Source organism: Acomys minous, assembly GCF_964271855.1.
Source record: "Acomys minous genome assembly, chromosome: 5".
Lineage (NCBI taxonomy): Eukaryota > Metazoa > Chordata > Mammalia > Rodentia > Muridae > Acomys > Acomys minous.
The window spans coordinates 23,636,924-23,661,992 of NC_140494.1; the positions used below are offsets into that span (position 1 = coordinate 23,636,924).

The following is a 25,069-nucleotide window of genomic DNA, read 5'->3' on the forward strand; positions in this document are numbered from 1 at the left end:
AAGAGGTCACCATAGAATAGGGCAGACAACACTCCAACTAGACATCCATGCCACCAAATAAGACCTTCCATGTCATAAATGGGTTACATCTTATTGAGACTTTGACCAAAGGGATCCCATAGACCATCCCTTAGACATCACAATCTGTTGCCAAGGGTATTGGTTATCTCCCCATCCTGACTTCAAAACACAACTGCTGAAGGCATTACTTGCTAAAATGATCTAGCTGGTGCCCCACTAGAAGAAGCTCCACCTCTATTGATAGTGTTCGTGGTGCTGGAAGGTGCTTTCTGTGCTACCAGAGGAGAAAGAAGTCATCATTGTCATCCAGATAAAACCGTTGCAACCTACCACAGTGAGCTGCCTTCAAGGCACACTGATGCAATAGTGGCACAAATGTTACGTGAATAACCAACCACTCTTTGCTTGGATATAAAGTGTACTCCCCGAGATGGAACCCATACCTGACATTGTTAAAGTGGTCAAGAACTTGAGATTAGATAGGTCATAGGCTTAGGGGAAAATCTAACACTATTATTCTGATAAAGGAACATAGCAATAAAATGATTTCTAATGACCTATTGCTATACCCACAGAGCAGGGCATTGCCCAGCCCTAACCAGAGAAGCCACTTCTTGTGGTGGATTAGAATTAGCATAAAGATCCACAACTGTCAATGTTCAGAGAGTTAGAGACTTTGGAGCACTCATCCCTAAATGGGATGTCTTTATCAAACCCCATCCCTTCAAGGCTCATGGATCCATGTGAGAGAGGAGGCAGAAAGATTTGGTGAAGCCAGAGGTGGTGTATGGCTCCAAGGAAACAGCACTTTCCAGATACAATAGGACTGACACTTAAATGAATTCACAGAGACTCTGACAACATGTACAAAACTTGCACAGGTTCAAACTACACAAAATCTTAGCACTGAAAAGAGGAAATAGACACTGAGATCCTCTCAAAATAAGAAGCTGTTTGCAACTGATACCTTTTGAGAAAGGAAAAAACAGTCTAATTGAGTGTCACTAGGTATATTAGCCATTCCTCAGGGCAGGCCCCATGCCCAGGAACACTTGGCCACACAACACAGACTCCATGATCTTGTTGTTGTTTTGCTTTGTTTGGTTTTGGTTTGATATGTGTGTGTGTTGTTTGGTATTTTTTGTTTTATTATTTTTAATTTGTTGGAGTCGATTTCCTTAATGTGTATTCTGAGAGAGGAGAGGAAGAACATGAAGCCGAGTCAGTGGGAAGGATCTGGGAGGAGTTGGGGGAGGGGAATAGTATAATTTGTGTGGGGGAACAAAAGAAATCTACTGTGTACGGTAGGCTTTGAACTTTTTCAAACCTATTTTATTTGGGGTTCTTTAATGCTTATTCTTCCCTTCCAACCCACATTTCCTACCTAGGAGAGAAAAGAGGCTAATGGGAACAGGAGACGTAGACCTTTTTAGACTCAGTCCTTGGAGCGGTTCCATTTTTCATAGTCAGGATTCCAGCAGACTTGTGAAACAGCAAACCAGCAATTCAGGCAATGTGACTGCAACCACAGCAGCCAGAATCTCGAAGTGTTCTCTGGAGTGGTTCTCTCTAGGAGTGTCTCGAAGTGGACCAATGAACAGTCAAACAATAGGAAATGATGGCAAGACCAAAAAGCCAAAAAAGCCAAGCCCCTTGTTGTGGGTTATATGTATATACATATATTCCATACAATGATGTTTATCAGTTGGCAAAGACCATGCCCCTGCAAGAGGTGGTTCCTCTTCCAGTGGACAAACATCACCTGTTTTCTCACAAGTTTGTTTTCAGCAGACAAATACCACATGCCCTCACACAAGTCTGTTTCACATCCCACACTTGGGATCTGAACAAAAACACGTTTACATCCACTACAGTATACCTCTACCTGTTCTTACACTAACTCAAGAAAAGGTAGCCAGGAGACTGAATTTTATGTTGTTTATTTATGTCATTTGCTGCCTTGCATATTTATAGGTTATTAATAATAAGTTTGTATATTGTTGAGTTTCATAAAATTTAAATCATATAAGTTATTTCACAACTTTTATCTTTCTTTTTCTTTATTTTTATTTTATGTCTGTGCACATTTTTTCAACAGAGATGTCTGTGTACTACATGTGTGCCTGGTGCCCAGGAAGGATAGAAGACGGCATCAAATTCACTGGAACTGTAATTATATATGTTTGTCAGCCACCATGTGTGTGCTGGGAACTGAACCGAGGTCCTTCTATAAGAGCAATCAGTGCCCTTAGCCACTGAATCATTTTAACACCCGCAACTTGCATCTTTCTTAATATTTTCTTAGAGTGATGTAAATTGATTTAAAATGCAGTTATTCCTATTTTTCTGGGTTTTAGTTTTATGTTTATTATTATATAGTAATTTCATGTAGCCTTTAGTCAACAAATATTCTGAATATTTTAGTCACCAAATACGTTTTTGAAAGCAATTTCTTGGTTGTAAGATATACTCATCATAAACTGTCTCTATAGTTATTTTCAGTATGTGTTCCAGAGACTTTTTATTATTTCAACCTTTAGTCTGTGAAATGGAAAGTGATTATAAAGACAGGAGTATGGGAAATAATTGGAGGCATGCGACCTTGAAAACCATGTATGGGGCAGTTGTGCTAATGTCATGAAATAGCAGCAGAGGCTTCTGTGTACTGCAGTAGGAATGGCAAGGAGAAGAGTCAACTTCCGATTTATACAGGATAGAAAGCTGGGGTAGAAGGAAAAGACGTTTTTAACCCAGCATTTGCAGTTAGAAACTATTCAGCTGGTTTTGACACTTGGACAAAAATTAGAAAACAATATAAAAACCAAGTGGAGAGAGAGAGAAGATATATATTCTCACACACACAGACACACACAGAGCTCTGAAAACTCCAATTGCTTAAGTGCAGGAAGGAGAAGAGCCTGAGTTCAGGACTGAAGGACCAAAGGCAGCAAGAAGAGACTGGACTTGACAGTAGGATGCCGAAGAGTCTGATGAAGGAGGGAACTGCCAGCAGTACAGCATCTGCAAAAGGATGCATGCATGACCCGAAAGTGCCCTGCCTCTGACACTGCTGCAATGTCTGTTCCCTGGAGGGGGGGTGATGGCGGTCCTGCTGCTGTGCACTGATGAGGGATGGGCATAAGCAGATGGAGATGCAGAGAGCTAAACCTGTGCCGAAGGTTGGGTCATCGCTGGAGATGAACTCAGGGATGAAGAAAGGCTTTCACATGGCCAATAGTGAGGGATGTTGCCAGTAAAAATGAGCAAACTGAACAAAAAAGTGGTCATTATTGTTTAATAATGTCACTGGGAACATGTTTGAAAAGACATACCTCAGCGAGGGAGATATCTGGCTTTGGACAAGAGGGGAGATTTTCCATTTTATCAAGAGACCCAGAGACATCGAACTATCAAAGGCAGTTGGGGAAGTTTCTGTGTTACAACTTTTATCCACATGTGAGAATACTTCATTTAAATTAACTTGGATATCATTGTATTATTCACATTAATTTCTGATGGTTTGTATTATTTTACATTCTAAAAAACAATTGAGATTATAAAACTGTCTCACGATGCCCTGCTTAGAATGAAAGCACACGAGATGTGTGAGTTGTGAGCCGCTGGAGCACAGCACAGGTTTTAGTGACTTCCTATTTGTGTCTCTTTTGTGCCTGTGGCTTTGTGCTGCCACTTAATTTTCCTTACAGCATCAAACCGTGTAGCATAGGGCTTGATGTACAGGAACAAAATCAAGTGAAGAGTGAAAAACATGCCTCTGTTGCTTATAAACCATTACCACAGGGGAACAGGCAATCTATCGAGTGTAAGTGTGAGACATACTGAGCTTGTGGTGTAGTTAAGAGGAATATTTCAATTTTAAAAGAAACAAGCATTAAGGATTTATGTTTAGCAAGCCTCTGGGAGCTGTTGGTAGCAACGGGTCTGGAAAAGTTGGGTTCACTCACCTTGAGATGCCCTGTATTTCCAAATAAGATCAAATCCCGTGAGTGTTCTGCTCTATGTGTGTGTGTATCCTGGAACCCTGTTCTTTGAGGGGCGGCCTCACTAACTATAGCAAGAACACAGAAATTAATAATAGAAATAGTTTACTTTTAAGTTGCAATAGATCATAAATGAAACCATTTTCACCCCCCCCCCCCCCCGGTCTCAGTCAATCATGACTTTAAATGATTGATTTTCATTATGATCATCATTCCTGAATGATAACGAAAGGCCTTGTGCAGGGCTTTCTTCCAAGCCACATAGCTGCCATCTTTGGGAGTGCAGCTGTACTCACTTGCATATGGTCTTCCCAGTTGGGCTCGTTGTCCGTTCGCACCCTGTCATAGAGAGGCAGGCAGGGTCACGGGAGCACAACAGGAGCATACAGCCACTCCATGTAACCTGTTGGATGCAGTGCTGCCCCAATTGCACTTGGCCCAGGGAGGGCCTAGAGGAGACTATGGGACAGGGGTCTCCATCTATAGAGGGGACACCTAGGGAAAAGCCATCCTCTCTGCTGGGTAAAGACTTTTTGGTGTTGTCTTTTGTCGGGGAAGTACCCACTCTGCAGTAACTGGCCTGCCACTAATGCTCTGTTAGGAAGCCATTATAGACTCATTGGCTCCCCAGAGTGAAGTTCGGTGGTGGAATCAGACCTCAGCTCGTCTTTGGGACTTTAGGAAAAGGGGTAACATTTGTTTGTTTGTTTTTCAAGACAAGGTTTCTCTGTGTAGCCCTGGCTGTCCTGAGCTCACTTTGTAGACCAGGCTGGCCTCAAACTGACAAAGATCCGCCTGCCTCTGCTTCCCGAGTGCCAGGAATAAAGGCCTGCACCACCTCGCTGGGCTGGGAGGATTTTCTTATATCTCCCACAGGGAAGGGATTTTAGCAACAGGCGTAGTCCTCCTTCTCACCAGTGACATGCTGTGTTCTCTACTGCTCATGAGTCCTTGTTTCCCGGGATGATGATTTGATGGCATGTATAGTGGTGTGTGCCCTGTCATTACCTGGAGGCCTTTCACACTTCCCTGTGGCTGTCTCCCGTCAGCTGTATACAGTGGCTAACCATTGGAGGGAAGAAGCCACTGGATATGTTTTAGTAACATGTTCTTCCAAACCCACTCTTAAATGGGCAGACCCATCATTTACAGTATTTCTACAAAGACCAACTTGAAAGCAAGGAAGCAAGCAAAGCTGCTATCCTTTTCACATCCAGGGGACCCTGTGCTGCTTCACCTTGCCAGGATCTAGTGGTCCAGCTTTTCTTCTGGCTTCTGTGGCACTGCCATCTGCTTTTGAATGAGGCTTAGGAAATTCAGCACGGCAGGGGGCTTTCTGGAAATGCTTCAGTCTTCTTTCAAAGCAGAGAAATCATTATTTGCCATCCAAGGGGCAGGGGGAGTGACGACATTGGCTACCATGGAAACCCCCAGCGTCCATCTCTGCAGCAGCTTTCACTGCTGCACTAGCTTCTGTTGCCTACAACAGCATCCATTGCCACCTCAGCCTCCATTACTGCACCGCCATCCACGGGTGTGCATGTTCCCATTGCTGTATTTGTTTGACTTGTTTGGGATTATGTATCTGTGAACAGTCCTTGAGTTGTATCAGAGACAAAAAAGGTCTATTGTGTGATGTGTTGTGTGTGTGTATTACATATATGTTTGTGTGCATTGTACATGTGTGTGGTGTATGACACAGTATACGTGGGCATTCATGCAGTGGCCAGAGGAGGCCTTTGGGGATCCTGTTCTGTCACTCTCTGCTTTACCTCCTCCGGGAAGGGAAGGATCTAGGATGCAGATCAGCAAACTCCAACAATGCTTCTGTCTTCCTCTGCCTCATCTCCATTGCTGGGATGAGAGGTGCCATAGCCCCATCTGGCTGATGCATGAGTGCTGTGGGGATCTAAACCAGCGCTTAGCCACCCATCCCCTGCCCCTAGCCCAGGCTCCTGTGTTCAGGAAATCTAGGTAGAAAACATACACTCTCCTTTGTATGGCTCCCAAACGAATATTTATTTCTAAAGATCCAAACGGAAGAATTGTGTAGTAGGAACGGATCACTTTAGAACAGAATGCTGCCTGAAACCAAGAAGAATAGAAAGACAAAGCTTTGGAACAATCAAAACAGATGTTAGAGCAGCCACGTGCTAGTGTCAGCTGCTCTTTCATGGAAAACAGCATGCTTCAAGCAAGCTGCGCTTCCTGGCAAGCAGTCCTTGCTGGCTGAGGGGCAGGGCCCTAGGCAAGGTCCGCACATACTGCCTGTATGGCTTAGGGAAACCTTAGCACTCTGCCTCTGGTTTCGTTTGCAAAGTAGAGATGGGTGTGGACCTGCTCCAGGTGAGCTGGGACTTTGTGCTTTACTTAGAACAGTGGTTAGCATACAGTGACACACAGGGAATGTCAGCTACGTGCTCTCTCAGCACACACACTATTACTGTCATCTCCAGCACTCCGTTACTGCTTGGTAAGCCAGCTCCCGTTTATGCAGGGAATTAGAACCATAACACAGAGGGAGAAGGCATGTGTAGAGGTTAAGTGCCTCTTAAGATTAGTGTGTGAGAGCTGGTAGCTCAAAGCTGTAAATGCTAAGCATAAGGACTCCAACAGCACAAGTGTCCGCTATGTGCTGCTTAGTGCTGGGAAAAACTGCCAGAAGCCTCCAGGAGCTCCTGGGGGTTACTAAAGCATGTTGGCACAATTCATTTCCATCGCTCAGTGACTGGGAATCAGGATGAACATGCATATAACTCAGAGAAGACAGGAAATGGTTTGCATTTTAGAAAATGCCAGAACAAAACTCTAAGAATGAATGAATGAATGAATGAATGAATAGAAACATTCAATGTCCATTTTTTTGAGCATTTAGGGATTTTCTAAATTTCATTGTGCTGCATATTTTTGGCTTCCTCCTTGCATTCCAGATTAGTTTTTCCTCAGAGTTACTTGTAAATGTGCCTTTTACATATAAGTATTATTTCTGTTAAATGCCAAACAAGACTTGAACATGCCTCATTTTTGTTTTCCTTTTTTTTAATTTTTTTCATATTGATTAACACATTAATATATTTAATTCCACGTTTGGACAATGACAAAACCACTGAATAAAAACTGAAACATTTATTTATTTTGTCAGATACATCACTTCATTATTTAAAATATCTTTTCCATAAAGAACTACATTTATTTTCATATGAAACTTATAAAATTGTGCACTGTTTACAAAACATATTTTATGTTTATGGCTATCTTTTATTCACATTTTTTTTGTTTGTTTTATGAGACAGGGTTTCTCTGTGTAGCATTGGCTGTCTTGGACCTCACTCTGTAGACTAGAATGGCATAAAACTCACAGAGACCCACCTGCATCTGCCTAATTAGTACTGGGATTAAATGCATGCATCACCGTTGCTCACTTTTGTTTTCATACCAGCCATCCCTGTACAGAAACTTGCACATCTGTCAGTCAGGCTGGCTCTGTTTACCCTGCAGTTCCGCTGGCCAGGACTTGACAGTCTTACCTGTGAGATATGTCACGTGTCAGCCACTTTCAGTATGAACCATATTGTACACCTCCTGGAGAACAAGGCGCCATTTTGTTCTAAATCATTTAAAACACATTTAAAAGTGTTAGATATAACCCTCTTATCCTACTTGTTTGAAATGGTTCAGCCATGTTGGATATATTCACAGCACTGTATGGTTTTCATCTTACAAGCTGAATCTCTATGCCACTGAACAAATCCATGTTTCTGGTCTTCCCTTTGGGTGCTGGCAGCCATGAGTCTGCCTTCTACACCAGGCATTTACTTCTGTCATGTGGGTGAGTCAAACCATAGAGATATTTGTTATGTTATCTCTGGATTATTTCACATTGTGCAAGGTCCTCACATTTCAACCATGTTGTGACAAATGACAGCATTTCCTTCTTTGCTTGTCTATCACCCCACTGTTTCTAATAACAGTTTTTGTTGACTATTTACCTACTGATGAGCATTTAGGTGAGGTACCTTCTGGCTCTCATGAAAAATGCCAATGTGACCATGGATTCACAAATGCTTCCTCCAGATCTTACCTTCAATTCCTTTGTCTAAACATAAAGAAGTGGAATTTCAAAATAATATAATTCAACTTTTCATTCTTAAGAAAACGAAAAAACAAAAAACTTCATTTGTTTTTCATAGTGGGTGCCCTGATTTTTACCCCCACCAAGAACACACAAGTTTCTAGTTTCTCCTCATCATAAACGTTTCCCACTATTTGATAGTTACTTCGATGTTGGATATGAAGTGTTACTTCACTGTCTTTTATTATGTTTTCCCTATGTTTAAGGATGTTGACAATTATTTTGTCTGCTGTTTGTACATCTTCAGAGCTATGTGTATTTCAGACTTTTTTTTGTGTGTGCCTATTTTTGACTTGATAGCTTGTGACTTTCTTTTTTGTTGTGGTGATTGCTGAATTGCAGAGGCTCTCCTGTATATTTGGGTGTTAGCTTTATAGCAAACGCATGGCTAGGAAATACTTTCTTTTGCTCTGTAGACTGCATTTCCATTTTGTGACTGCTTTCTTTGCTACATAATTTTAAGCTTGATCGAACCCCGTTGTCTATGTTTGGCTTTGCCAGCCTGGTTTGGGTTTTGAGAGTCACACTCAAGAAAAACGCCCAAGTCTAATGTCACAAAGACTTTTATATTTTTTTTTTCTAGAAATTTTGTGTTATAGGTTCTTGGTTTTGGTTTTAATCATTTTGGACCAAGTTTTGTAATCTTATCATAGGTAAAGGTTTGATTAAATTAATCCCTTTGTCTGTAGATGCCCAGGTTTTGCAGGACCATTTGTTCCAGGGACTGCCCATGGTCACTCATGGCAAAGATGAGTTTGTTTCCTGTGGACTGACTCCGAGTGTGCCTCCCTGCTGTGTTCTGGCTGTCACTCCATAGCTATGGCCTGTATTTGGAAATCAGGACAGCAATAGCCTCACTTTGCAGGAACAGGTGGCTCTTTGAGATAGTAGAGATTCTACATACATTTAGGTCTATTTTTATTATATCCTGAAAATGCTGTTAGGATTTTTGATATTGTTGGCATTGAATCTTTCAATAAGATTATATGATATAAATATTTTAATATCAAACTGCTTAATCAGGTTGTCTGGTAAATACTGGATGCCAATCTTGTCTTTAATTTTTGAGATGATAATATAACTACAATATTTCTCCCTTTCTTTTCTTCCTTTCAAACTCTTCTGTATACACCTCTCTGCTCCCCTTCAAATTCATGGCCTCTTTTTTCATTAAATGTTATTACATGAATATATGTATTTAATATATATTCCTAAGTATAACCTGTTCAGTCTATATAATGTTACTTATATATATGTTTTCAGGATTGACTAATTTAAGCACCATTTATTATTTTAATTACATAACTTTTCACTCACTTGTTACATTTGTTTGAAATTATTTTATTCTTTTAGTGTTATTATAAAAGAGATAACTTAAAAATTCCTTTTGTATTATTTGTATAAAAACAGCCAAATGTATTTCTTAATGATTAATAGAATTCTCTAGTGTTGCCGTATGGTTCTGGGAACATTTTTTCATTGAGAGATTTCTGGTTACTGATTCAATCTCCCTACAAGTTACAGATCTATTCAGATTTTTAATTTATTCACAAATAAATCTTGGAAGCTAGAAAGGTTTTCATTTTATAGAAGATTCTTGGTAACCATTTCTATTCATCTGTTTCTAGACCTCTTTTAGCATTGAACTGCACCATAGTAAATCTTTGCACAGCTGGAATTGAACACAGAGTCCTTGCATGCAATGCCACTATTATGTCACGAAGGCTACATCCTTAACCCTGTCCTTAGTAAAGCTCAACAGATGGCTTGGTGAGGCTCATCTAGGGCGGCATCTTTGCTCAGTGAAGGACTGTCACTCTTAAACAGAGCTCAGCATCTGTCAAAGGCTGGATCATAACACAGCTGCCTCATAGACAACATGCCATGTTTCTGTAGCCACTTTTTTTGTGATGACCAGAAGATGCACTAGAAAGTTTTGGGCTTTAATATCTCAAATAAGTACCTCCAGTATCTAAAGTGCAGATTGTACGTGAATATTGGAATACAATTTGCAAAGTTTTTATCCTGTGTTAAATGAGCATCTGTATTGATAGTCTACATTCCCAAGGAGGCAAAAGTCAAAAAGGAGTCTCCTCAATCCACAAAGAAGGAACATGAGTTGAACATTCTCCATGTTAAAGGGACTCTCAGAGCCAATTGACCATGTAATTTCCTAATCTTGATAGCATGTGATTTTTAGTTGGGAAATGAACAGAGAAATGGTAGTGGCAGTAGAATAGGAAAATGATGCAAGTTGGCTACAAACTCATAAGCCTTACTAGAACATTAAGCCAAGGCCTCTTATACTTCAAGATGACAGTACGCGATGGTAGTGCAACCAGTCCCTGTAGACATCCTGTCTTAAGGATGGAGCTTGAATAAGAGAATAGGGAACATTTATGGATTCGTGTCAAGTAAAATTTACTTGTCTCATCGAGATTAATGCAAGAACAGAATAAAAAAGTTTAAGACAACTAAGGATTCATGTTGCTAAGTTTTCTGTAACAAAATTAGGATGTTTTTCTGCTGTTATTATTGTTCAAGAGTCTTTTTACTTGGCAGCATTTATTTAATCAACTACAGTTTTTTTTAAACTCCAATGTTATGTCAGATCTAAAGTTAGCTTAATAGTCTAGAAATGCTTTTATTGCAATAAACTTTCAAATTTGCCTTAAATGTTAACAATCATGAGACTGGATGTTCCATTGTTGATTAATAACATCAAGCAATAAGTACCAATATAATAAACACCAATAACTTTCAAATTCCAGGATAGAAAATATTTAAAATACTCCAGTGTAGGGCTCAGAGTTTTGTTTTCACAGTATTAGGATGTAGGTAGTGAAATAGTGACACTGCATTCTATTGCTTCTCTTATTATCCTGTAATATAATGTCTTTCCACCTAGTCGTTTTGTGTTTGGGATGCCTAGAGTCTCAACAGTCACATACATTTCCCCTCAAGACAATGTTTCTATTTCTAGAAGAAATGTAGCTTTTCAGGGACCCTTCTATTGAGAAAGTTGTTTTAGTTGGTCTGGTTGGAAACTTCTGGAGGGACACATGGAGCATGGAGGCAGGAAGGGTGCATGCACCCAGTTAGTGTAGTCAGCTAAATCAAGCCTGGTCATCAGTGAGTGAGCAGCAAGCTAGAGAGTACAGTGTTCAGGTTTCTAGTCTTATTTCCTTCACGGTCTATGGGGAGTCCATTAGTGATTCAGGATTGCTTGATGTCACTGTTTTATGTCTCATCTTTATGTACATTACTTGCACATCACTCAACCTTTCTAAACACCATGCAGCTTTTTGTATCTTCCTGTTGATGAGTTCATGATTTGGAATTAAATGTTATATTAGTACTTCCATAGTTAGCCTTGCTGAACCGAAGCAATCTTTTCCCCAGTCCTCTAAGTCTACCTTGACTGGGTCTGTTGATGGCAACTCTGTTATGATTATGATTATGATTATTATTTGGTGTTGGAGTCGAACTCATGCTCTTGTGGTGTCTGCTAGGTGAGTGACTTAACACTGGGCGATATATCTGCTCACTTTTCACTTTTTATTTTGAGACAGAGTTTATACAAGTTGCCCAGTCTAGCTTTCAAAGTTCGAACTGTGGTCCAGGCAGGACTTGACCATGACATCTTCCTACCCTAGCCTTCCTTGTAGCAGAGATCACAGGCATGTAGCATGAGGCCCAGCTGGACACTCCATTCTTAGTATTTTTCTGGCCAAAAGGTTTGTCACCCTCATTTTTTTCCCTTCCTCTTACTTAACTGACAAGCATATTTTGGTAGCTCCACCCCTTTCAAACTCTATCTGCACCTTACTGAATGCATATTCACACAAGTTAACACAAAGAATTAAGGGTGAGTGACTTCAGAGAACAAGTTGAAATCCCCATAGTTAGGACATGATCAAGTCAGGATTCTAATCTCCATTTTAAGTGGACTGACCAGATACAACAGGCTGTTTCCATAATTATACCAAGTCTCCAAAGTAAATGTTGCCCTTGCTTTTTTATTTATAAAGTTAAAAATATACGATGTAGCCTATTCTATAACTGAATCACTGTAAAACAGAGTACAGGTGCCCATTGGGTCCTGTAAGGGATCCCTGTGTGCTCTGGAGTTCTAAGCTCAGATTGTAGAATTATTATTTAGTATTTTCTCTTAAGTGCTTCTGTGTTAGAAAGCCATCTCGTAACTTTTAATTTTTAAAAGCTTTAACTTTGTCTCATAGATTATAATGGAAAAAGAGAAAGGTTGAGATCTTGGTAGAGAGTTATAATGATTCTTGAAACACCTGTGGTAATGACGCGTGTTTATAGTGGAACAACCAAAAGTAACAAAGCTGAAGTTTTCTAAGCTGCATTTCATTTCCCATCTGGACAGCTGGCCACTGGTCCACGAACCAGTAGAACGTGTAGAACAGAAAACAGATTTTAGATATAGAACCTTTGGGATCGACCACTAGTTTATCTAGATTCCTCTCTTTTATGTTTACATCTTAAAATTTACTGCTTTCCCCACCCTTAAACAGTTGTTTGTGTCAGTTTCATCCAAGGATGAAATCTAATAAGCATTTAAGTCAGAAAAGTGATTTCTGTGTCTCAATTTTTTTTTGTCTGTCTACTCACTGACCTATGTTTGCTATGATAGGAACAACCAGTGTGGACTGACTTGTAAATATTCATATGGTCTTTTAAATAGGTGTCGAGGCAGTAAGACACACTGAGAGACTAAAACAACAACCGTGTGTCTCATTCAGGGTTTCTATTGCTGTGAAAAGACACAGCAACTCTGTGATAACCACGGAAACTCTTGTCTAGAAAGCGTTTAATTGGGGCTGCCTTCCCGTGCGGGGGTGGGAAGCGTGGTGACCTGCAGGCAGACATGGTGCTGGGGAAGCAGATGATCTACACCTGCATTTACAGGCAACAGAAGGAGAGCGATGCTTGGTCTGGCCTGAGCAGAAACCTCAAAGCCTATCCCCTAGTGCCACGCGTCTTCCAACAAAGCCACACCTACTCCAAAAGGCCACTGCTCCTAAGAGTGCCATTCCCTGTGAGCCTAGGAGGGCCATTTTCATTCACCCCTGCCACATGCCTCATGCAGGCACACGTAGTGCTGAGGAAGGAGCTGAGAGTTTGACATCTTGATCTTGGTCCCCAGGCGGCAGGAGACTGTGTGCCACGCTGGGTATAGCTTGAGCATATGAGACCTCAAAGCCTGACCCCACAGTGACACACTTCCTCCAACAAGGTCACATCTATTTTAACGAGGCCACGCCTCCCAATAGTGATACTCCTTATGAACCTATGCAGGTCACTTTCATTTAAATCACCACAGAGTGTCTCAAAATGATTTCGTGAGACAACTGAATGAGAGGTGCGCCATGACAGTGGCCATAACAGTGGATGCTGTGTTATTTTAAGCTTTGTTTACTTTGTTACTTTGTTACTTCTAAAAAAATCAGGTAGCAAACAACCCTAAAATTATAGTTAAAAATGAAATATTTTACTTATAGAAAATGTGTTAGTTTTCTTAATATTTGCAGTGATAGACACGTGTGAGCCTTCATGCTGTGAGCCACTCTGTGGCCAATTACATTGCTGTCTTTTTTTTTCCTCCATAGTGTATGCCAATCAAGGGCCTAGGATTCGTGCTCGGAGCCTATCAGTGCATTTGCAAAGCAGGATTCTATCATCCCCGTGTCTTCTCAGTCAACAACTTTCAGAGTAAGTTTTCGTTGCTTCTGCACATACGTGTATATACACACACCACATCTGCTGATGATCCTTCAGATTCTGCCTAACCTTGCTGAGTAAGGTCAAATCCCCATCTGCCTTCTTGAATCACTTAAAGGATTTTGGTTGGGGTTTGGCATTTTCGGTGCTAGGAGTGGCAGGACATGAAGACCTGTGCTTACCAACATGTTAGTTTTCAAAACCTTTGAAAGCCTGAAGGAGTCATAACTGTTGAAGATGTTTGTTTCTATGCTGCTTTTCAATAGTGCATGGAAAGTTATCAGTGAGCAGATAATTTTATTATCACCTAATTTCCATTGTTCAGGTTGCCATTTATGGATTAGCGGAATCCTCTGCTTGGGATCTCACCAAATTAAATTGCTGGTATGGTTTCTGAGGCTAAGGGCAATCCTTTGAAGCTTTTCAGATTGTCTGAAGAATTCAGATCTTCACAGCTTGAGGCCTGAGCTCCTCATTATGTGCCCAGTGTTTGCCTGCAGTTACTCTGAGCTCTAAAATTTGAATGCCAGTCTGCCATCCCTTGGTAACACACTGCCACACACTCCCTTGCCGCTACTGGAGGGCCCTCCCATTCTGCCTCTTCATCCTCCTCTATCAGAATATAATTGTGGGAGTGGCTTTTCTCTCACTTTGCTATACAATGCCCACAGTCGAAGAAGAGAATGAACTCTCATATTTACAGGCATATTCACATCCAAAATGGGTTGATTATATCAGGTTTATACATCAGCAATGAAACTTGGTCATCTGCTTGCTTTATTCATACGCCAGAGAATGTTAGTGTTGCAATTTAAATACTGAGTTTTATTTTCTCTGCAATATAGACAAGACAATTCCATATGGCCATATTGGACATAATACCTGAAAATAAGGAATGTCATTGGTAAAATTGTGGGGATTTCATGGGAAATTGAATTTGAAAGCTGCTAAAAGTTTGCATATTCATTTCCATATAGTTATCCATTGATCTTTGGCACTCTGAAACTGCTCTGTGTGGTAGCTTGCATCTCTAGTAGGCAATAGTCAGAAAGTACATTTGAGCCTCTACCCTAACGGTTCTCCTTTATGACCGTTGGTAGATGTTTATAGGTTTATTAATAGGCTGTTTTTCTCCTCTTAGGAAACCTCATTCTTGGGTCTTGACTCTAATTACATTCTACTTCTTGGTTCCCCAGTCATGCACCAAATCTTGTTCAGAGTAATAGGTGTAGGCAGAATTATGGATGCTTCCATAGCCCACACACACATCATAAGTCCTGTGTTTATGTGTGGTGAGGCCTGTAAGAGCAATCAGTCAGTCCTCCTGCTGAGAGACAAGGCGGTGATGAAATTATCTGAGTATTACCCTGTGACACAAGACTCCAATATAAGAGACAGAGGAAGAGAAGGAGGGCACACACACACACACACACACACATACATATATACATACATACATACATACATACATACATACATGGGGGGGAGGAAAGGGAGTAGGGGGAGGGGGAGAGACTTGTATTGGTTTTATGACATTGAAAAAATAAGCTATCTTGCTGTGAGAAGAGCATGCCTGTTGGAACTACAGGGCCAAAACTCTCACTGACAGCCTTAAAAAAAACAGGAACTTCAGTTGAGCATTACAACCTGAGAGAGCTATTAGAGGACCAGAGCTCCTGGTGGCAGTGTGATCTAACCAGATAACGTGATTCCAGCCTGGCCAGAACTGCTGCTGGAAACCCAACTGCTGTGTGCTCAGATTCTAATAAGCAGAAACACGGACACAACAAGCAAATCTTTCAAGCTCTGTGGGGCTTGTAGCATTTAGGAAGCATACAGCCATGGTGACAATGCTTTCAGAATGTTGAAGCTTTTCGTGTGTGTGTGTGTGTGTGTGTGTGTGTGTGTGTGTGTGTGTGTGCGTGCGTGTGTGTGTGTGTGGTGTGTGTGCGTGTGGGAATACGCAGGCACCACAATGTCAGAGCTACTGTGGCATTCTTCACATCTGCGGTCCAGACTACTTACAATTCAGCAGTGAAGGGGAAAGGGCAGAGTGAGCTTGTAATGCGTGAAGGTCTTTGGTATTTTGCATCTGATTTACCCAGTTTTGTTCTCAGTTCCCACTGTGTGACCGAAATGAAACATCTAAATATTGTGTAATCAGAGAAGGACTGTGCCACTTGCTTATAACACCATCAGGAGAAACTGGCTACCCTTTAACAACTTAGCTTTATTTAATTTGCACACTCCTACTTTTCTCCTTACTTTAAATGCTGATTTTTTTTTTAAATTATAGGCTGGACTTACTCTCTAAGAACAAGCTGACTTTATTTTATTTTTCTCTTAAGTCTAACTCCCATGTTGTACACACTGTTTCCAGAGAGAAGAGGCCACAGTTTTCAGAAAGATGATCTGTAGCTAAGTGTAGCTTTGACCTCAGCATCTTCCTAATTATGACTGACCTTACTAAGTAACAGAGCAGGAAACCAGTTATTGTGATGATTTGCAGCTCATAAAATACTTTTAGACCAAATGCATCTTTCCTGATGGCCTTGTGATATTGCATGAAAATCCAACACTTAATCTCTCCCTTTCCTAAAGAAAAAGTCTAGCACTCTGACCAGGAAATGGGGTATTATCAACCAAGGTCTATGCAAGCATTCATTATACTTCTTAATATGAATTAGAATATACCACATGACCTCACATTGTAATATTTTAATTTTTAGTCATATTAATCATTTAATCACAGTAATTCAGGAAATTATAGAAGTTACTTTCATATTTAAAAAATTATATTATCTAAAATCAGCACACAAAATGATGGGTTTCATTATGGCCCTCATACACATAAACATACTGTCCCCATTGCCTTCCTTTGCTCCCCTCTTCTCCCTCTGATCTTCCTGCTTCCCAGATGGGCCCCCTTTGCTTTAATGTTATGTGCAATAGATATGTATATAAAATCGTGATTCTTCATAAGAGGAAACGTGAGGTTTATCTTTTCCCGTGTTACCCCTCTTGCTTCCCCTCTTCCCATTAGTTCCCCTTCTTCCCCTCAATAGTAGATTGAGCTTCTACTTTTGTGTCATTTATGTGAATATATACATGTCTATTTGCCTAAACGTGGCTTTTTATAAACATCTCTTGACGTGATATTCATTTGGGAAGGATTGTGTAGCTACTTGTGCAATCTTTTGGCCATATGTGAAGGAGGTATTGGAGAACCTAAAATATGAGCGAACATGTAAATCCTCTGGCTAAGTTCATGGCATATAATGAGTCTCGCTATATAGTTAGGTGAATGAAATGTCTATATATACAAATATATACATATATAAAAACCTATATAAACTAATAGTACTGAATATATATATATATATATATATATATATATATATATATATATATATATATATATATATAATCCTTAAGGCCATTGACCATTAGCACTATCTTTTAAATTTTGTGTTGTACTGAGTTAACTAGTGACCTAGGTTAGAACTTTGGAGAATGAGTTTTATCAGAAGGAAGATATGGCCACTGAGTCTGTAGCAACGATGGCCACGAGGGAAAGGCACTAAGAAGGAAGATGCAGGAGGTCAGAAGCATCAGGGCAAACTGGTTAGTTGCCTGATAGAGAGAACGAGCCCCAGGAAGCAGACAGACTGCACTGCAAAGATAACACTCACTGAATTTATAGTAGAATCCGAGACAAGGATTTCACATTTCCACACACAGCCTATGTGCTCTCTTCAGAGGAGAGCTATAATGTGGTCCTGATCTCTTGGAGAAAATGCAAATGTGTTTAAAAAAACCCTTCAAAATGTGAAGTGATAAAGAAGCTTTTTTTTTTTAGAAGCTTTATTTAGATGTAAGCACACAGCAGACAGGGCTGTGTGAACACCTCCCATGGTGTGTCCAAAGGATGTGATTTGAAATAAAGCTGACAGCCCTGAGACCTGGCTTCATGCATCTCTTTGGAAATCGGTAGTTGTGTGAGCTAATAGGAGCTGACACCTGGAGATGGCAGGATTTCAGGAAAAAAAAACAGGTCCTGATGTACAGCTGTCTGCTCAGATCCAGGCTGCTCCCTTCCGGGTCGTTGAAATGCAAGCACGCAATGTTCTCCCGCCTCCCCATCCCCAAATTTACCCACCTTAGTATGGACTCCATCTTCAGCAACATCTCTGTTTTGCGTAGATGGTGCTACCAGCTTTTTGGATGAACTTCTTGTCACTTGGATCGACTTCAGTTTATACTTCCTTCCAAATAAATCCCAAGTTACCAATGACCTGCAGCTGACGATGACGATCTGCGCTTAATCCTCTCAAGTGCTACTGCTATCGGAAAGCACATGGTACAGGAGACAGACAAAAAAGCATTTAGAGCCTATAAAACGAGATGCTCGGGGGGGGGGGGGGGGGGAGGGAAGGTTTTTGTTTTTGTTTTGTTTTGTTCTGTTTTAAGGCAAAATGCAGGAATGCTAAGTGATGCAAAGGGCAGGTCCTCTGAGCTGAGCCTCTTGTTTTATAAGGAAAGGCTTCTTTGATGAGGGCTGCTAGGTGCGTTTACATATGACTATAATAATAAGCTTTATAACGTAGTAGTAAAGGATTATGATCTAGCAATATGATGGTAGTAGAGTCTTTTGTAAGGTCTGTGTTTTCACTAGTCTCAGCAAGGAGGTAGGTTTCCATTGCCAGGCATTAGCCCCCTCCCGTTGAGTGGGCCTTAAGCTAATTTAGAGCAGCTCTTGGTTGTCGCCAATGTGTGAGTGCAATTTATTGCACTTTTAATGCATATCTTGCCACCCTGTTAATTGTCACGGCTCATAGGTGTTGCAGCTGGGTAGAACTGGGCTTAATTGCTTCCCACCCTTGGCACCTTGCATAGTGTTTTCTGGAGATATGCAAACCAGGCCACAGGAAAATGGCTTTTAGATCAGATCCAGCTCGACCAGTGGTGCCAGGGCCACTGTAGACAAGTGCTTACTTTGCGGCTCTCTGGCCGTGCTATCAACTGTTTGGGTACATTTTCATCCATGCACGATAGCTCTTGTCACTAATAGGAGCTGTGAACTTCTATGTAATGTCAGATGACAATTAAGCACATGGCCTTTGGGATAGATACTAGGTTTGAGTCCTACCTCAAAGATTTACTTGACTTGTGAGCTTGGCCACATTATTTAGCCATTTACATGGTATGTAAAATGTGATAATATCACTTGCTTTATGAGAATTTTATGAGGATAAAAATAAGGTAACAAATAACAACAGTCTAACCATAGTGGTCAGTACTCAGAATGCTCAAAAGTGGTTCTGTCAATGTTATTTGGAAGTTTGCACTCTCTTTCTTTTTCCTACTTCGCCCACGATTGTCCCCTTGAGCTGGTGTCTGTTCCACCTCGCAGCACAAGAGCAGATTTCCCGTCCTCAGAGGTTTTCAAGTCACTATGTCCTGTGATTCTATGTTCTGAGGCATCTCCAGAATACAAACACCTGCCTGCTTGCCCACTGCCTGAAAGTGTACACGGTCATGTCCTCCTCCCAATCCATCTATCTTATTGTCATGTTATTTTACTTTAGTACTCTGCTGTTTAGGGTTCTGTTACTTATGTTCACAGTTGTTTCTCAAATAAGCACAACAACCAGTAGTTCCCACAGCAGCTCATTGCGTTAGGCAGAATATCCGTAGGCTTGTTTACAAATACTTCAGCGACCATTTTCCCTGCATCTTGTAATCACTTTTGATTTTCACTTTCTATTTTCCTAGTTGCTTCCTCTTTCTGTATAAAGATGTATTGCTTACATTGGAAAAACCATGAGCCTCTAAGAAGACATAACAAATAACACCTTGAACTTCCATTATGAGATTATAAGGATGTAAATCACGTGTGTCTCTAGGTAAAAATATATGAAATTACTTTGAAGTAATTTTTGTGTGAAAGTTAAATTATAACATGATTAAAACTTACTGAAATCTGAGATTCAGAACATTATCAGTTTAGAGGATGGTTTTTCAAGGATTTTTAGCAGTGGTAGATTTACCAGTTCTTTGTGCTTAGGACAGAATTTCAATAGACAAAGTCAACTTACTGTGTATAATGAAAGTGTGTGTGTGTGTGTGTGTGTGTGTGTGTGTGTGTGTGTGTGTGTGTGATCATGTACATATGGATAAACATGTGTGGTGTATGTGTGGTGTGAATGTGATACATGTCTGGTGTATTGTATGTGTGGTAAGTGCTTTATGTGGGTGTGGTGTGCTGAATGTATGGTGTGTATTTGTGTATGTATGTGTATGCACACATGTGCTTGTACATGCAAATGTGGAAGACAGAGGTTGACAAGGGTGTCTCCTCCATTGCTGTCCACCTTTGTGAGACAAGGTCTTTTACTGAGTCAGGAACTTGGCACTTTGCACAGTAAGTCCCTTGGATCCCCATGTCTCACTCCACTCCTCAAGTTCCTAGCAGTGGGGTTACAGGCATATACCACCATGCTTGACTTTTATATGGGTGCTGAAGATATGAACGTAGGTCTTTGTGCTTGCCAAGTGAGCAATTTACATACGGAATAATCCATCTCTCAAGATTCAAAAGGTCATAATATTAAAATATTTTATGACAAAAATGCTACATACTTACTGAAGAAACTTTGGAATGTATAAAAAATTTAAATTTAAAAAGTACCTTCCAAAGTTTATAGTTTGCTAACTTCTTCCCAGTTTGCAGTTTCTGCACTGAGCCTATTTCTACGGCCATTCTGAAAACTTGGTGTTGTGAGAACAAAGTCAGCAGAAGAAAATAACAGACTCAGTTTGCCTCAAAACAGCAAAAGCAGACTTTTTTTGGTTTGAGAAGTTGGTGTCTTCAATCCTGGCTCAGTAACTGAGTGTCCAATAGAACGCACTGTGGTGTGTGAGAACAGCCTTTGTTGTCAAAGGTGGGGGAGGGAGCACGTGGCTTTGCTGGTTCCAGAAACTGCTTTGCAGGATTTCAAACTGTTTTTGAAACTGCAGGGTGGTAGAAAAGTCAGATCTGCTCTTTCTGCACTCTGGCTGCAGCATAAGAGCTTAGTCAGACTGTGTTGTAACTCTGGGCTCTAGGTTGTGTGATGGGGTGGGGGCTTTCTGAAATTCCCCTGGGGATGGAGTAGCGCAGGTTTCTTGAAGCCTTGGGCCTATTTCATGGCTATGGCTTTAGGGTGGGAAGTTTCCTCTGGGTATCACATCTGATGTCACTTTGACTAGCATGATAATAACCACATTGAAGAAATGTATTATGTTTTGCTTATTAGTCTAGGACTTATATGTTTATTAGTCTGTATCAGCAATACATGCATACAGATATTTATGTATATATGAAATACATACATTTCTAGTGGTTCAATGTTCTTCTGTTGTCAAGGTAACAAAATTAAAATTAGCAAATAGGTTGCACACTGTTCTCACACTGACAGTTTGCTTTGACAGGCTTGCTTAGAGGTGAATATTTTATATTCTCCAAATGTCCTATGAATGTAACAATAACCTTCTCCCAAAACACCTTTCTATAGTTTTCATGGCTCTGTATTTGCCTTTTTACTTTAGAATCTACCCATTTTATTTTGAAGTTTCAAGTCCCATCCTCAAGGGAGTCTAAGCCTCACCACAGCACATTGGCATTCTGTGCACAGAGGAGCAGAGATCCTCAAGTCAAATAGCACCAGCATGGTTTGCACATATTTGCTTACAAGTACCAAAGTCATCTGTAGTAATATATTCCTGATGCATTTTTATAGTTTGTGACTAGCATCTAGAAGAATATTATTTGAATATATTCCTAGATGTACGTGGTTTGAGATTAGGAAGAATGGCACTCTGAGTGATCAGTTAAATCACTCTCTTGAGAGAGCACTTCCATCATTAGTAAGCATTTACTGAGTGTCCAGCGTGTGTAAACATCTCACACTGGGTGTTGAATGTAGAAGGATACATGAATCCTGACCTCTGTTCTCAGAATGCAGAACACTAAAAGATCACAAACTTAAGTACTCACCCACCTTCTAACAATGAGTGCACTGTTATCTGTTGACAGTCACATGACTTGAACAAACTGGGCATATTTCCTAGTCCCAGATAGAGCACGCTAGCCAAAGTTGATGAATTTTGGGGGACTATATGATTAACTGTCCTTTGTGTCCTACAGAAGACACTGAGCATGTAAAGCATTGTCTTAGGTACTTTTTAAAGATTTGATTTTCATTGCTTAAAAACAATATGTTTCCTTAGCGAATCTTGCGATTTTGTATGCATATGAATATCTTTTTAATGAACTCATTTAGTTTGCTTATCTGTGGGCTCTCTCTGTGACATTTCTATACATATATCCATTATTCAAATCCACTGTCTCTTTCTCATCCCTTTGATCGACCCTGGACCCTTCATCCCTGTTTCTCTTTCTCCTACTTTACTTCATCAGTTTTCACTTCTCACTGCCTCCATGTATAAGAGAGAGCATGTAACACATGCCTTACTGAGTCTAGCTTGTGATGATCTTTTTTTATCTATCCATGTAGGCCACATTTTATTTATCCATTCGGCTGGTGGAGGCCTAGCCTGGTCTCTTAAGATTTCAATAGCACCACAATAAATGTGAATTCATTGGTATTTCCATTGTATCATGCCTTCGTTGCCTTTGGATACATACCTAGGAGTTGACCTAAAAATTTGTGATAAATGAATGATGTTCAGAAAATTGTGAAAGAAGATCTTGAATGACATCACTTTGCCTTCTTTGACCTTATCTTTAGTTTTTCTTTAGCATAAAGGAATTAAGCATGATTATCTATTTTCTAAAAAAATATTTATCCGTGAATACTGGAATAGTCTTCTGATCAATACAATTTATTATAGTATCAGGTATTATAGAGTGATTTGGGGTTTCACTGATAGCCTTGTATATAATTATTACCATTTCTGTATTCATAAATACCTTACCATCTGAGTATTATATGAGGAGGAAAATGGAGTTCAGGTGGAACTTTGATCAGCACATAAGTAGAGCATCTCACCCTCCGGGAGTTGAGTTATAATCTACAGAACAAAGAATGAACAGAAGACCAGCTCTCCAACTTTGAGTGTTTCCTGGTTGTCTGCAGTTCTTTGTCTAGGGTTGAGGCTCCATGAGATTTTCTCTTTCCATGTTAGCGTGTCTATGGGTGTTTCTTATTTAGGCAGTCATGTTGATGTGGCATTATGGGTGCAGCTTTCTAGCAGCCTCACAGCAAACTTCCTGTCCTTCTTCACCTACAATCTTTCTGCTCCATCTTTTGCAGATTCCTGAGCCTTAGATGCAGGAGCTGTCTTACAGAGTTGGAACTGGGCACCACACGGTCATTTGTTCTCTGCAGTTTGATTGATCAGTTGTATTTTTCTGCAATGGTCTCAGCTATTGCAAAGAGATGTTTCTTTGATAAGGAGAGAGACACATACTCATCTGTGGATATAAGAATATAGTTAGTGTTTATGCTGGTTTGCAAAAGTGGTAGTTGTAGGTTTTACAAGACCTGTGACTTCGCTAGCCCCAAGTACTTCGCTATGTTTCTACTACAAAGAATAATCTCCTTTTTGTTAGAGCAGGCCTTGAATCTAATTAGAGAGCTGCTGGTTACCACCGGGTATTCACATGCCACGGCTGCATCCTTAGGGCTATTATGCCATGCTGGTCACCATTGCGGTTCACAGGCATCACAGCTTGGCAGGACCACTGGATGCTTCGCTTCCTGGAAGCTTGAACTGCACGTTCTGGTACTATGAAGGCCAGGCCAGAGCTCAGATCCTTGGAGTACATTTCTTAATCACATAGAAATAAAAGCCTTAAACAGTCTCACTGTTCAATCCTCCATATTCTCTTGCATCTACGGTGTCCTCTCAGCACTGTGTTGTTATTGTAGAAAATCACAACACTACATGAAACTACCGTGGTAGCTCTTACTATCTTATGCTGGTTCTTCTTTCAAGTAAGCCAATAAACTATACTGCATCATACTTCTGTCTTAATATTTCCAGAATTCTGCCTTAAAAGTCCCCTTATACTATATAAGTAAATTTAAGGATAGAATCTACATAATTATTTTAATTGACACTGCAAAGATATTTAAAAATTTCAACTTGTATTCATGATAAAGCTATGGAGAATTTAGGAATAGATGGACTATACCTCAGAATAATAGAGACTCTATACAATAAGCCTATAGTCAACATTATATAAAATGGAGGTGAGCTGAGAGCATTTCCTCTAAAGTAAAAAACTAGGCAGTGATGCCCACTCTCCCTTTAGTTCTTAAGTCTTAGCTATACTAACTCAACAAGAGAAAAACATGAAGGAAATAAAATAGGAAAGGAAAAAATAAAGTGATCTCTCTTTGAAGACAACATAATTCTTTACTTGAAAGACCCTACTTGAGTCTACTAGAGAGCTCTTGGATGTAATAAACACCTACAGAAAAGTAGGAGGGTCCAGTATCAATGTAAAAAACAGTAGTTGTCAATTATACCAACAGTGTACTTTCAAGAAAAAGAGATTAGGGAAAAAAATCTCATGCAAAACAACTAAAAATTAAGTATTTAGGAAGAGACCTAACTAAAAAAGTGAAAGACCCAGTACTGGATGGTTTTGTGTGTCAACTTGACATAAGCTAGAGTAATCAGAGAGGAAGGAGCCTTACTGAGGAAATGTTTTCATGAGATCTAGCTGTAGGGGGAGTTGGGGATTTAGCTCAGTGGTAGAGTGCTTGCTTAGTAACCGCAAGGTCCTGGATTCAGTCCTCAGCTCTGGAGAAAAAAAAAATAAGACAAAAGAGATCAAGCTGTAGGCATTTTCTCCATCACTGATCACTGGGGCAGGGACCAACCATTGTGGGTGAGGTCAATTTGGGCTGGTGGTCCTGGTTTCTATAAGAAAGCAGGCTGAGCAAGCTGTGGGAAAGAGGCCAGTAAGCCACACCCCTCCATGGCCTCTGCATCAGCTCTTGCCTCCAGGTTCTGGATCAGCTTGGGTTCCTGTTCTGATTTTCTCCAAAAGTAGATTATGATCTGGAAGTGTAAGCTTCTTCCCAAAATTGCTCCATGGTCATGTGTTTTCATTGAGGCAATAGAAATCCTAATTAGGACAGCGTCTATAGCA

At 40.3% G+C, this 25,069-nt stretch overlaps 1 protein-coding gene across 1 annotated transcript in view; it reads left to right on the forward strand.

The window, feature by feature from the left end:
* GPR158 (G protein-coupled receptor 158) overlaps positions 1 to 25,069 on the forward strand; it is a 343,663-nt gene that overhangs the window by 145,658 nt on the left and 172,936 nt on the right. The window contains exon 3 of the mRNA XM_084782153.1: positions 13,791 to 13,893. Coding sequence (XP_084638279.1) covers positions 13,791 to 13,893 — 103 coding nt within the window. The remainder of the gene's footprint in view (positions 1 to 13,790; positions 13,894 to 25,069) is intronic.